Source organism: Ranitomeya imitator, chromosome 1 (genome assembly GCF_032444005.1).
Source record: "Ranitomeya imitator isolate aRanImi1 chromosome 1, aRanImi1.pri, whole genome shotgun sequence".
NCBI lineage: Eukaryota > Metazoa > Chordata > Amphibia > Anura > Dendrobatidae > Ranitomeya > Ranitomeya imitator.
In genome coordinates, this window is record NC_091282.1 from 958,420,093 (window position 1) to 958,435,514 (window position 15,422).

Genomic DNA, 15,422 nt, shown 5'->3' on the forward strand with positions numbered 1-15,422 from the left:
TGACCAAGAAGGGTGCTGATGTGGTCAATTGGTCTTCTGCAGCTGTAGAGGCATTTCAGGAATTGAAGCGTCGTTTTTCTTCTGCCCCTGTGTTGTGCCAGCCAGATGTTTCGCTCCCGTTTCAGGTTGAGGTTGATGCTTCTGAGATTGGAGCAGGGGCTGTTTTGTCGCAAAGAAGTTCTGATGGCTCGGTGATGAAGCCATGTGCTTTCTTTTCTAGAAAGTTTTCGCCTGCTGAGCGTAACTATGATGTTGGTAATCGTGAGTTGTTGGCCATGAAGTGGGCATTCGAGGAGTGGCGTCATTGGCTGGAAGGAGCCAAGCATCGCGTGGTGGTCTTGACAGATCACAAGAATTTGACTTATCTTGAGTCTGCCAAACGTTTGAATCCGAGACAGGCTCGATGGTCGTTATTTTTCTCCCATTTTGATTTTGTGGTTTCGTACCTTCCGGGCTCTAAGAATGTGAAGGCTGATGCCCTGTCAAGGAGTTTTGTGCCTGACTCTCCGGGTGTTCCTGAGCCGGCTGGTATTCTCAAAGAGGGGGTAATTTTGTCTGCCATCTCCCCTGATTTGCGGCGGGTGCTGCAAAAATTTCAGGCTGATAGACCTGACCGTTGCCCAGCGGAGAAACTGTTTGTCCCTGATAGATGGACTAGTAGAGTTATCTCTGAGATTCATTGTTGAGTGTTGGCTGGGCATCCTGGAATCTTTGGTACCAGAGATTTGGTGGCTAGATCCTTCTGGTGGCCGTCTTTGTCACGGGATGTGCGTTCTTTTGTGCAGTCCTGTGGGACTTGTGCTCGGGCTAAGCCCTGCTGTTCTCGTGCCAGTGGGTTGCTTTTGCCCTTGCCGGTCCCAAAGAGGCCCTGGACGCATATTTCTATGGATTTTATTTCGGATCTCCCCGTCTCTCAGAAGATGTCGGTCATTTGGGTGGTTTGTGATCGCTTTTCTAAGATGGTCCATTTGGTACCTTTGTCTAAATTGCCTTCCTCCTCTGATTTGGTGCCATTATTTTTCCAGCATGTGGTTCGTTTACATGGTATCCTGGAGAACATCGTTTCTGACAGAGGTTCCCAGTTTGTTTCGAGGTTTTGGCGATCCTTTTGTGCTAGGATGGGCATTGATTTGTCTTTTTCCTCGGCTTTCCATCCTCAGACAAATGGCCAAACCGAACGAACTAATCAAACTTTGGAAACATATCTGAGATGCTTTGTTTCTGCTGATCAGGATGATTGGGTGTCCTTTTTGCCGTTGGCTGAGTTCGCCCTTAATTATCGGGCCAGCTCGGCTACTTTGGTTTCGCCGTTTTTCTGCAATTTTGGTTTCCATCCTCGTTTCTCTTCAGGGCAGGTTGAGTCTTCGGACTGTCCTGGTGTAGATACTGTGGTGGATAGGTTGCAGCAGATTTGGACTCATGTGGTGCACAATTTGACATTGTCCCAGGAGAAGGCTCAACGTTTCGCTAACCGCCGGCGCTGTGTGGGTCCCCGACTTCGTGTTGGGGATTTGGTTTGGTTGTCGTCTCGTTATGTTCCTATGAAGGTTTCCTCTCCTAAGTTTAAGCCTCGTTTCATTGGTCCGTATAAGATTTCTGAGGTTATCAATCGTGTGTCATTTCGTTTGGCCCTTCCTGCTTCTTTTGCCATCCATAATGTGTTCCATAGGTCGTTATTGCGGAGATACGTGGCGCCTGTGGTTCCATCCGTTGATCCTCCTGCCCCGGTGTTGGTTGAGGGGGAGTTGGAGTATGTGGTGGAGAAGATTTTGGATTCTCGTGTTTCGAGACGGAAACTCCAGTACCTGGTCAAGTGGAAGGGTTATGGTCAGGAAGATAATTCCTGGGTTTTTGCCTCTGATGTTCATGCTGCCGATCTGGTTCGTGCCTTTCATTTGGCTCATCCTGGTCGGCCTGGGGGCTCTGGTGAGGGTTCGGTGACCCCTCCTCAAGGGGGGGTACTGTTGTGGATTCTGTTGTCGGGCTCCCTCCTGTGGTCGTGAATGGTACTTCGGCTGGTTCTGTCCATGGACTTCCTCTGGTGGGTGTTTCTGAGTTTCCTTCCACAGGTGACGAGGTTAAGTCGTTAGCTGCTGCTCTATTTAACTCCACTTAGATCTTTGCTCCATGCCACCTGTCAATGTTCCAGTATTGGTTTAGTTCACTCCTGGATCGTTCTTGTGACCTGTCTTCCCGGCAGAAGCTAATTTCCAGCTTGTATTTCTTTGGTTTTCTATTTTTCTGTCCAGCTTGCAATTTTTATTGTTGTCTTGCTTGCTGGAAGCTCTGGGACGCAGAGGGAGCGGAGGGTCTTTTTGCGCCCTCTGCGTGGTCTTTTTGTAGGTTTTTGTGCTGATCGCAAAGTAACCTTTCCTATCCTCGGTCTATTCAGTAAGTCGGGCCTCACTTTGCTAAATCTATTTCATCTCTGTGTTTGTATTTTCATCTTACTCACAGTCATTATATGTGGGGGGCTGCCTTTTCCTTTGGGGAATTTCTCTGAGGCAAGGTAGGCTTTATTTTTCTATCTTCAGGACTAGCTAGTTTCTTAGGCTGTGCCGAGTTGCATAGGGAGCGTTAGGCGCAATCCACGGCTATTTCTAGTGTGTTTGATAGGATTAGGGATTGCGGTCAGCAGAGTTCCCACATCCCAGAGCTCGTCCTTTATTATCAGTAACTATCAGGTCATTCCGTGTGCTCTTAACCACCAGGTCCATTATTGTCCTGACCACCAGGTCATAACAGAGGAGCAGGTGAATATCGTGCAGCGCAGCGCTCCTCTCCCCGTTATACTCACCTGCTCCTGGTGCGGTCCCTGCATGCCTGTTCCCCAGCAGCGGCAGCTTCTTCCTGTACTGAGCGGTCACTGTTACCGCTCATTACAGTAATGAATATGCGGCTCCACCTCTATGGGAGGTGGAGTCGCATATTCATTACTGTAATGAGCGGTACCATGTGACCGCTCAGTACAGGAAGAAGCTGTCAGCTCCGGGGAAAAGACTTGCAGGGACCGCACCATGAGCAGGTGAGTATAATTAGACAGCCCCTGCTCCCCCTCCCCTGCCGACCCCTGGATAGGACTCGAGTATAAGCCGAGAGGGGGACTTTCAGCCTAAAAATAATTAGACAGACCCCACTTCCCCTCCCCTGCTGACCCCTGGATATGACTCGAGTGTAAGCTGAGAGGGGGACTTTCAGCCCCAAAAAATGGGCTGAAAATCTCGGCTCATACTCGAGTATATACGGTATCTCAATTTCTGGGCCCTAAAAGTAGTCATGTGACCTTCATAGGGATGAATTAAAAGAGAGTACACAAAATCAGATGCAAACAAAAAAAAAACCATTTAACAACCATAAACGTGACAAAACAAAAAGTACCCAATTTTTACAGCTACCACCGAATAGCCTCCAGATTTCAGGATCTAACTATTACTAAACATTAAAATTAGGAAAAAAACTTAATTGTAAGAAACTTAGATGCTACTGGATTCATATTCATTCAGATGTTAAAAGTTAAGCAGAGAGAAAAGCAAGGTTGGAAGACCAAATTATCATATCATACCATATCATATCAGAGATTATTATTATGTGTTCAGGCGCCATATGCCTGAGGGGCCATTTCTAAGAAAAACCTTCTTATTTGTAAGAAAACCCCACTTATTTATATGAAAAATCTTCAAACTTTGCATTATTAATTCATAAAACGAGTAAAATAAACATTTGTGATGAAAAAACTAGTGATGGGCGATCCCGAACAGTAAAGTTCAGGGTCCGAACAGAACACATAGTGTCCGTGCATGGACCCCAAGCACAGACTTCTCCAGGAAGTCAGTGTTACTGTTCAGGTTCAGCAGCTTGAAAATCAGGTTTTTCCCATGCTGTCATCTGTGTGACAGTGCAAGAAACACCGGCAGCTCTGAACAGCGGTAAATTTGTTACCAACAGTCAGTGCACTGCGGTTCTCACACTGTCATATGACAGCATGTGAGCCAGCAGCTCTGACCAATGGTAAATAGGTTACCGCCGGTCACAGGCGTCGAATGATGAGAGTACTACTCTCATCATCCTACAGCTTCTCTCGCTGATAGCAGCAAGAGCAGATGATGCTGATAAGAGTATTCATCAGACGGCGCCTGTGCAATAAATAAAAATAAAAAAAATAGTTTGAGTTCAATTCTTGATAACCAGTGCAGATAAAGCTGACCGCTACGGGCTGCAATCCACAATTGTGAACTTTATATTGGCTGGTTATTAACCCCTTCCCGACCCATGACGCCACGTAGGCGTCATGAAAGTCGGTGCCAATCCGACCCATGACGCCTATGTGGCGTCATGGAAAGATCGCGTCCCTGCAGATCGGGTGAAAGGGTTAACTCCCATTTCACCCGATCTGCAGGGACAGGGGGAGTGGTAGTTTAGCCCAGGGGGGTGGCTTCACCCCCCCGCCCCCCCCCCCCCCACCCCCCCCGTGGCTACGATCGCTCTGATTGGCTGTTGAAAGTGAAACTGCCAATCAGAGCGATTTGTAATATTTCACCTATTATAACGGGTGAAATATTACAATCCAGCCATGGCCGATGCTGCAATATCATCGGCCATGGCATGGCTGGAAATACTAATGTGCCCCCACCCCACCCCACCGATCGCCCCCCCAGCCCTCCGATCTGCCCGGTACACTGCCCCGCTCCCCTCCGTCCTGTGCTCCGCTTTCCCCGTGCTCTTGTCCGCTCACCCCCGTGCTCCAATCACCCCCCCGTGCTCCAATCACCCCCCTGCACTCCGATCCACCCCCCCCGTGCTCCGTTCCACCCCCCCGTGCTCCGTTCCACCCCCCCCGTGCTCCGTTCCACCCCCCCGTGCTCCGTTCCACCCCTCCCGCGTTCCGATCCCCCCCCATGCTCCGATCCCCCCCCGTGCTCCCCCCCACACCATCATACTTACCGATCCTGCCGGGGTCCGTCCGTCTTCTCCCTGGGCGCCGCCATCTTCCAAAATGGCGGGCGCATGCGCAGTGCGCCCGCCGAATCTGCCGGCCGGCAGATTCGTTCAAAGTGCATTTTGATCACTGAGATATAATCTATCCCAGTGATCAAAATAAAAAAAATGATAAATGACCCCCCCCTTTGTCACCCCCATAGGTAAGGACAATAAAAAAATATAGAATTTTTTTTTCCACTAATGTTAGAATAGGGTTAGGGTTAGGGGTAGGGTTAGGGTTAGGGCTAGGGTTAGGGGTAGGGCTAGGGCTAGGGTTAGGGCTAGGGTTAGGGCTAGGGCTAGGGCTAGGGTTGGGGGTAGGGTTAGGGCTAGGGTTAGGGGTAGGGTTAGGGTTAGGGCTAGGGTTAGGGCTAGGGTTAGGGCTAGGGTTAGGGTTAGGGCTAGGGTTAGCGCTAGGGTTAGAGTTAGGGTTAGGGCTAGGGTTAGGGTTAGAGCTAGGGTTAGGGCTAGGGTTAGGGTTTCGGTATGTGCACACGTATTCTGGTCCTCTGCGGATTTTTCCGCTGCGGATTTGATAAATCCGCAGTGCTAAACCGCTGCGGATTTATGGCGGATTTACCATGTTTTTTCTGCGCATTTCACTGCGGTTTTACAACTGCGGTTTTCTATTGGAGCAGTTGTAGAACCGCTGCGGAATCCGCAGAAAGAAGAGACATGCAGCGGAATGTAAACCGCTGCGTTTCCGTGCAGTTTTTCTGCAGCATGTGTACAGCGATTTTCGTTTCCCATAGGTTTACATTGAACTGTAAACTCATGGGAAACTGCTGCGGATCCGCAGCGTTTTCCGCAGCGTGTGCACATACCTTTAGAATTAGGCTATGTGCACACGGTGCGGATTTGGCTGCGGATCCGCAGCGGATTGGCCGCTGCGGATTCGCAGCAGTGTTCCATCAGGTTTACAGTACCAAGTAAACCTATGGAAAACCAAATCCGCTGTGCCCATGGTGCGGAAAATAACGTGCGGAATCCGCAGATGAAATCCGCACAAAAAACACTGGAAATCCGCGGAAAATCCGCAGGTAAAACGCAGTGCCTTTTACCCGCGGATTTTTCAAAAATGATGCTGAAAAATCTCACACGAATCCGCAACGTGGGCACATAGCCTTAGAGTTAGGGTTGGAATTAGGGTTGTGGTTAGGGTTGTGATTAGGGTTATGGCTACAGTTGGGATTAGGGTTAGGGGTGTGGGGGGGTTAGTGTTGGAGGTAGAATTGAGGGGTTTCCACTGTTTAGGCACATCAGGTGTCTCCAAACGCAACATGGCGCCACCATTGATTCCAGCCAATCTTGTATTCAAAAAGTCAAATGGTGCTCCCTCAATTCCGAGCCCCGACGTGTGCCCAAACAGTGGTTTACCCCCTCATATGGGGTATCAGTGTACTCAGGACAAACTGCGCAACAATTACTGGGGTCCAATTTCTCCTGTTACCCTTGTGAAAATAAAAAAATGCTTGCTAAAACATCATTTTTGAGGAAAGAAAAATGATTTTTTATTTTCACGGCTCTGCGTTGTAAACGTCTGTGAAGCACTTGGGGGTTCAAAGTGCTCACCACATATCTAGATAAGTTCCTTGGGGGGTCTATTTTCTAAAATGGGGTCACTTGTGGGGGGTTTCTACTGTTTAGGCACACCAGGGGCTCTGCAAACGCAACGTGACGCCCGCAGAGCATTCCATCAAAGTCTGCATTTCAAAAGTCACTACTTCCATTCTGAGCCCCGACGTGTGCCCAAACAGTGGTTTACCCCCACACATGGGGTATCAGCGTACTCAGGAGAAACTGGACAACAACTTTTGGGGTCCAATTTCTCCTGTAATCCTTGGGAAAATAAAAAATTCTGGGCTAAATAATTATTTTTGAGGAAAGAAAACGTATTTATTATTTTCACGGCTCTGCGTTGTAAACTTCTGTGAAGCACTTGGGGGTTCAAAGTGCTCACCACACATCTAAATAAGTTCCTTTCGGGGTCTAGTTTCCAAAATGGGGTCACTTGTGGGGGGTTTCTACTGTTTAGCCACATCAGGGGCTCTGCAAACGCAACGTGACGCCCGCAGAGCATTCCATCAAAGTCTGCATTTCAAAACGTCACTACTTCACTTCCGAGCCCCAGCGTGTGCCCAAACAGTGGTTTACCCCCACATATGGGGTATCAGCGTACTCAGGAGAAACTGGACAACAACTTTTGGGGTGAAATTTCTCCTGTTACCCTTGGAAAAATAAAAAATTGCAGGCTAAAAGATCATTTTTGAGAAAATAATTTTTATTTTTTATTTTCATGGCTCTGCGTTATAAACTTCTGTGAAGCATTTGGGGGTTCAAAGTCCTCACCACACATCTAGATAAGTTCCTTTCGGGGTCTAGTTTTCAAAATGGGGTCACTTGTGGGGGGTTTCTACTGTTTAGCCACATCACGGGCTCTGCAAACGCAACGTGACGCCCGCAGAGCATTCCATCAAAGTCTGCATTTCAAAACGTCACTACTTCACTTCCGAGCCCAGCGTGTGCCTAAACAGTGGTTTACCCCCACATATGGGGTATCAGCGTACTCAGGAGAAACTGGACAACAACTTTTGGGGTCAAATTTCTCCTGTTACCCTTGGGAAAATAAAAAATTGCAGGCTAAAAGATCATTTTTGAGAAAATAATTTTTATTTTTTATTTTCATGGCTCTGCGTTATAAACTTCTGTGAAGCACTTGGGGGTTCAAAGTCCTCACCACACATCTAGATTAGTTCCTTTGGGGGTCTAGTTTCCAAAATGGGGTCATTTGTGGGGGATCTCCAATGTTTAGGCACACAGGGGCTCTCCAAACGTGACATGGTGTCCGCTAATGATTGGAGCTAATTTTCCATTTAAAAAGCCAAATGGCGTGCCTTCCCTTCCGAGCCCTGCCGTGCGCCCAAACAGTGGCTTACCCCCACATATGGGGTATTTGCGTACTCAGAACAAACTGGACAAGAACATTTGGGGTCCAATTTCTCCTATTACCCTTGGCAAAATAGGAAATTCCAGGCTAAAAAATCATTTTGAGGAAAGAAAAATTATTTTTTATTTTCATGGCTCTGCGTTATAAACTTCTGTGAAGCACCTGGGGGGTTAAAGTGCTCAATATGCATCTAGATAAGTTCCTTGGGGGGTCTAGTTTCCAAAATGGGGTCACTTGTGGGGGAGCTCCAATGTTTAGGCACACAGGGGCTCTCCAAACGCGACATGGTGTCCGCTAACAATTGGAGCTAATTTTCCATTCAAAAAGTCAAATGGCGCTCCTTCCCTTCCGAGCCCTGCCGTGTGCCCAAACAGTGGTTTACCCCCACATATGAGGTATCGGCGTACTCGGGAGAAATTGCCCAACAAATTTTATGATCCATTTTATCCTATTGCCCATGTGAAAATGAAAAAATTGAGGTGAAAAGAATTTTTTTGTGAAAAAAAAGTACTTTTTCATTTTTACAGATCAATTTGTGAAGCACCTGGGGGTTTAAAGTGCTCACTAGGCATCTAGATAAGTTCCTTGGGGGGTCTAGTTTCCAAAATGGGGTCACTTGTGGGGGAGCTCCAATGTTTAGGCACACAGGGGCTCTCCAAACGCGACATGGTGTCCGCTAACGATGGAGATAATTTTTCATTCAAAAAGTCAAATGGCGCTCCTTCCCTTCCGAGCCTTACCATGTGCCCAAACAGTGGTTTACCCCCACATGTGAGGTATTGGTGTACTCAGGAGAAATTGCCCAACAAATTGTAGGATCCATTTTATCCTGTTGCCCATGTGAAAATGAAAAAATTGAGGTTAAAAGAATTTTTTTGTGAAAAAAAAGTACTTTTTCATTTTTACGGATCAATTTGTGAAGCACCTGGGGGTTCAAAGTGCTCACTATGCATCTAGATAAGTTCCTTGGGGCGTCTAGTTTCCAAAATGGGGTCACTTGTGGGGGAGCTCCAATTTTTAGGCACACGGGGGCTCTCCAAACGTGACATGGTGTCCGCTAAAGAGTGGAGCCAATTTTTCATTCAAAAAATCAAATGGCACTCCTTCCCTTCCAAGCCCTGCCGTGCGCCCAAACAGTGGTTTACCCCAACATATGAGGTATCAGTGTACTCAGGACAAATTGGACAACAACTTTCGTGGTTCAGTTTCTCCTTTTACCATTGGGAAAATAAAAAAATTGTTGCTAAAAGATAATTTTTGTGACTAAAAAGTTAAATGTTCATTTTTTCCTTCCATGTTGCTTCTGCTGCTGTGAAGTACCTGAAGGGTTAATAAAGTTCTTGAATGTGGTTTTGAGTACCTTGAGGGGTGCATTTTTTAGAATGGTGTCACTTTTGGGTATTTTCAGCCAAATAGACCCCTCAAACTGACTTCAAATGTGAGGTGGTCCCTAAAAAAAATGGTTTTGTAAATTTCGTTGTAAAAATGAGAAATCGCTGGTCAAATTTTAACCCTTATAACTTCCTAGCAAAAAAAAATTTTGTTTCCAAAATTGTGCTGACGTAAAGTATACATGTGGGAAATGTTATTTATTAACTATTTTGTGTCACATAACTCTCTGGTTTAACAGAATAAAAATTCAAAATGTGAAAATTGCGAAATTTTCAAAATTTTCGCAAAATTTCCGTTTTTATCACAAATAAAGGCAGAATTTATTGACCTAAATTTACCACTAACATGAAGCCCAATATGTCACGAAAAAACAATCTCAGAACCGCTAGGATCCGTTGAAGCGTTCCTGAGTTATTACCTCATAAAGGGACACTGGTCAGAATTGCAAAAAACGGCAAGGTCTTTAAGGTCAAAATAGGCTGGGTCATGAAGGGGTTAAAATAGAGGGATTTCCATGCAGTATTTTTTAATTACTAAATAAACAATTAAAAACTGGCTTGGAGTTCCCTGCAATTTTTGACAACCAGCCACGCTAAAGTTAGACAGGTGGGAGCTGGTATTCTCACACTGGGAAAGGGCCATGTATTTTTACCCACTCCAGCCTAAAAATAGCAGCCTGCAGCTGCCCCAGAAACAGCGCAGCTGCCCCAGAAAAGGCGCATTTATTAAATTAGTTAGTGTATTTTACTGTACTTATTAATTAAAAAAAGATAAATGAAAAAAAAGACGGCTTGGGGTCCCCAGAAATTTTAACCAGTGGAGGTAAAGTTTACATCTGAGGACTGATGTTAACATTCTGGGAACGGCCCATAAGCCATAAAGGTTCTCAGACTATTAATATCAGCTCACAGCCATTTGCTTAGTCTTTACTGATTATTATAGGGGAGATTCCCCCATAAAATGATGTGGGATCCACCTATATTTAGTAACCAGCAAAGGCTAAACAGACAGCTGTGGACTGATATTAATAACCTAGGAAAGGGCCATGGATATTGGCCCCCTACCAGACTAAAAACATCAGCTCTTAGCCGCCCCAGAAATTGCTCTTCCATTAGATGCGCCAATTATGGTGCTTAACCTCACTCTTTCCACTTGCCCTGGTGAGGTGGCAATTGAGATAGTAGTTTTGGGGTTGATGTCAGCTTTGTAATGTCAGCTGACATCAAGCCCACAGGTTAGTAATGGAGATGCATCTATAAGACACCCCCATTACTAACCCCATAGTAAGATTGTAATAAAGACACAGCAAGAATAAAGTCCTTTATTTGAAATAAAACTCCCCACCCTCTTTTACGCATTTATTTAAAAAAAAATCAAAATCTAAAACATCATATTCCACACCTGTCCGACAAGAAGAAAATTTAAATCTGTCCCTTGAAGAAGTCCAGCTCAGCTACATCTGGGTGGTTTGTTGACTGCTGGCATGATGCGAAGACTCAGCAAGCCAGCCAGAAGACACTGAGACAGGAGCGTGATATCTTGTTCTTTTTTGAAAAATATTTATTTCTGCTGTTTTAATTAGTTTTAATATATTATTGTGTTTTTCTGTTCACTACTATTACTTAAATGTAATTCTTGTCTTGGCTCACATCATGATGACACAACATCGTCGCAACCTCACAAAGCACATGGGCAGAGACCTCCCGGGCCTAGTCAGAATTGGGCAGGCCAGCCCAGAACATGTGACCTAAGGTCGTCAATATGCATGAAGTTGAGTGAAGATGCCCAGCAGGGCTGGCTCCAGGTTTTTGAGGGCCCCGGGCAAAAGAGTCTCAGTGGGCCCCCCCCTTTAACACATACCACTATTCATGATGCACATATACAGCAGAGAAATATAGGTATAGTACAATGCCAGATTTCACTTCTTACATGAGTGATAGCTATTGTAAATTCTACAATACCATACAGCAGAGGGGCTTTATATAAGTCAACCCCTTATATGCCAATTTTTTTGACCTACTCCCTCTTCCTCAGTTACCAGTAGGCATTTTATTGTTAGCTGAACTTGCTGCAAAGAAAAAACTGCATACATTGAATGACAATTTTTTAATGAAAAACTTTTTAAAGTAAACATTAGAAAGTATTAACGTAGAACATTTGTAAAAGTGCAAAATGGGTAGCATATAGCACAGCCACATAGTATATAGCACAGCCACGTTGCATATAGCACAGCCGCGTAGTATATAACACAGGCCACATAGTATATAGCACAGCCACGTAGTATATAACACAACCATGTAGTATATAACACAGCCCACATAGTATATAGCACAGCCACGTAGCATATAGCACAGCCGCGTAGTATATAACACAGCCACGTAGTGTATAGCACAGCCCATGTAGTATATAGTACAGCCACATAGTGTATAGCACAGCCACGTAGCATATAGCAAAACCACGTAGTATATAACACAGCCCACGTAGGATATAGCACAGCCACGTAGTATATAACACAGCCACATAGTGTATAGCACAGCCCACGCAGTATATAGCACAGCCACGTAGTATATAACACAGTTCACGTAGTATATAGCACAGCCACATAGCATATAGCACAGCCCACGAAGTATATAGCACAGCCACGTAGTATATAACACAGCCCACACAGTATATAGCACAGCCCACTTAGTATATAACACAACCACGTAGTATATAACACAGCCACGTAGTATATAACACAGCCCACCTAGTATATAGCACAGCCACGTAGCATATAGCACTGCCATGTAGCATATAGCACAGCCAGGTAGTATATAACACAGCCCACGTAGTATATAGCACAGCCACATAGCATATAGCACAGCCACTTAGTATAGCACCCGGATGTGGAGAAGAGGAGACTCTCCTCCAGGGACTGGGCACCATACACCTGTAAGTAAAATAAAAAATAGTTATATACTCACCTGGCGGCCCCGGATCCAGCCCTGGCCTTAGCGATGCTCCTGGCAGCTCCGGTTCCCAGTAATGCCTCGCGGCAATGACCTGTGATGACGTAGCGGTCTCGCATGATGTACGTCATCTGGGGTCATTTTGCAAGGCATTACTGGGAATGGGAGCAGCGGAGAGCATCGCAAAGAGCGGGAAGGCTGCAGGGGATGCGGGAAGGTGAGAATAGCATAGGCAGCATCAATAGTAAAAAGTTGGTCACACTTATCAAAGTGGGCCCCCCGTCTCTTGCCCAGGTGTGCCCGGTGTTGACGTCGGCCCTGATGCCCAGGGTTTCAGCGTGTGGTGACTGTAAGAAGAGAAGATGAGATCCTACGAGAGAAAGTGAGTAGTGGAGGTGGCTGAATAGGTGAGCAGTGAGGTGAGTTTTTTTAGTCTTCTAACTTTTTGACAGCTCGTTATGGAAAAGAAGAATAATAACTAGCCAGCGGCTATTTTGCTGAATTCACGCAGGGCGAATTACAAAAATCTGATTTCCAGAGCATACGGATTTTTGTAAAATGAGAGTAAAATTAATTCCACCCACTGTAGTGATAACTGTTATTAATCATTTACTGAATAATGATTCATATTTTTTAATTGTTGCTCTTGTACTCAGATTTGATCTGGAGGCATTATAGGGGTATAAATGCACTTTGTACAATAAAAGGGGAGAGTTTGGGTTCTCGGCCACCTAGGATTGTTTTCTAGTTGTGAAAACCTTTCTCTTTTTAACATAGTCCCAGTTGAGCCCTTGAACATGCGATATTCTGATCACTCACAAAATACACAGTAAAACTTCTGTACTGTAGTGAATATTTCCTGTCTGTGGAAATCTGACGGTTAAAAAGGGCCTGCCTGTCACAGGGCTTAGTAGGCTTTTGTACATGGCCAACCTGAGGGCCCCCATAGCCTGGCCCCCAGCTGTGACAGCAGACTCACATTATGCTGGTCTAAAAATAATCACACTACTAATAGTTTCTCTGAGCTCATTTAATATGGTGGGAAAATAAGTTCACCCATGTCTGTCTCAGGGGGCTGCACAAGCTCTCCTGCATTAGAGTGCCTACTGCCCCCACATATCTGGTCCATGGAGTTTAGCATCAAAGTGATCAGGTAGACGATCATTCATTTTATGGTCTTCCTCCCTGGCAACTGCAGCATTATTAGTAACACAGGCACAAAGTCCAGTTGGTCATGCAGAGATGAAAAGGCATTTATTTCAGCTTTTGTACTACAAAAACAGGTGGCTGCATAGGTGACCTACCCCTCATCACATTATATGTTTTGTTGCAAAGTTTATAATATTTGAACCAAAAAATTGTAGAAAGAGGCAGTACAAAAGCATCCCACTAGGTGGCAGGACGTCACTGTGCCTATGTGTGTGTGCTATGATACTGGGGGAAGATATCAAAAGTCATTTTATTCTTCTTTTTTACTAGTAACTTTAGCAAACGGGAATTAACTTTGTGCTTGTTTCAGATAGTAAAGTTATTTATGGATGAAAATAGTTGTAATAAAGCAAATATGAGGAATATTGTTTGTGTTTAGCGCATATCACATACAAATGTAGCAGTTCTGTATTATTAGAACTCATTAGAATATTGTCATGTTACACTGTCCATGACTGGTGGTAATTCAGAGTTGTGATGGTATGTTTACCCATGCAGAACTGTATATACAGTATATATATATATATATATATATATATATTATATTTACACATATGCAGATGGATATATCTATGTATGTATATCTATATATGTGTGTGTATATATATGTGTGTGTGTATATATATATATATATATATATATATATATATATATATATATAATGTATATATGTCTGCTGTGTGGTTCAGGCACAGTTATATGCTGCCCGTCCATTATGACAATTACGGGGCATGCTCTCCTGTGTAAGTTTGTGTATTCCTGTCCGGATGGATGTATATATTTATAATAACTACAGAACAGCCCGGACAGGACCTGATTGTAGGTTGATGCATTACCCAGCACTGTGGTCCACATGAAATGAGCATCTTGTTTTGAAGTCATGCTTGCACGCCATTAAAATGACATTAACCATGTTCTCCATGTAAACATTGCCACATTTGTTAGTGCTTGTGCTGCCCCCGGGCTGTGGATATAGCTGCGTCGTATTTACAAGTCGTCTGTACATCCATGATTCGTGCACAAAGTTATCTGTGCTGCATCAGTACATATGTTCTACGTGATGTGCAAGTCATCATCTCCTGAGAGTCTGGCATGAAGAATCAGTGATGATCAAAGACTTTCTGGCAGCTGATTTAAGAATAATCTCTGTTGTAAACTTTGGAGAAAAACATATCCTTTATGAAAGAAAATGATATTTAATGAAAGCGGCATATACTGTACCGAAGAGGCCGGAGGCAGTAACTCTAACCATGCAGCACTAATGGAGGTATAATAAGATGCTATGGGAGATGTTCTTCTTACCTTACAAACATGCAGAGGCTCCTGGTACTCTTTGCCACCTTGCAGCCTGAACCCCCAAGGCGCTCCCCCAATCATGGTAACACAGACATAATCCCCAGTGCCCATCTTGACTTGTGAATAAAATGAGACTCCTTTTTGATCTTGAGCCTGAGTGGTGTGGGCAGACTAGCCGAGTGTGTGCAGCACCACTCACTGACTTATGGAGGAGGATGGAGTGGATTCAGAGAACACCAGGGATCAGCCCACTGCACCGTCATGGGATAGTGGGATATGGCCGTCCCCCAGATCCCGGGAAAGCATCCCTTCTTATTCACCTTCTCAGCAACTTCTTGTAAACTGCTTCAATTAGCAGAGAAAAAGTTATTACAGTGAGTGTCACAAATTACAGCCTTAATGTATATTTACATGACAAGAGTTACAGTAATATATTAAACACAGGATTAATACAAAAAGAGAGGGTGACAAGACTTGTGATATCATCATCACTCTGTAGGACGCTGAAACTATGTAACACATCCTGTATCAACGACCCGAAGCCAAAATGTCAGTGACAGCTACGCATGGACAAGATATAGGGGCACAATCGTACAGTGAACCTGATGACCATGTACAGACCAGTCCACGGAAGCAGTGGGAGCAGCTAGTGA

The 15,422-nt window shown here is 44.8% G+C and overlaps 1 protein-coding gene across 1 annotated transcript in view; it reads right to left on the reverse strand.

The window, feature by feature from the left end:
* The window catches only part of SYNPO2 (synaptopodin 2), a 353,426-nt gene extending 338,457 nt beyond the window's left edge, over nucleotides 1-14,969 (reverse strand). The window contains exon 1 of the mRNA XM_069743750.1: nucleotides 14,776-14,969. Coding sequence (XP_069599851.1) covers nucleotides 14,776-14,880 — 105 coding nt within the window. The 5' untranslated portion in view covers nucleotides 14,881-14,969. The remainder of the gene's footprint in view (nucleotides 1-14,775) is intronic.
* Nucleotides 14,970-15,422: the final 453 nt, after the last annotated feature.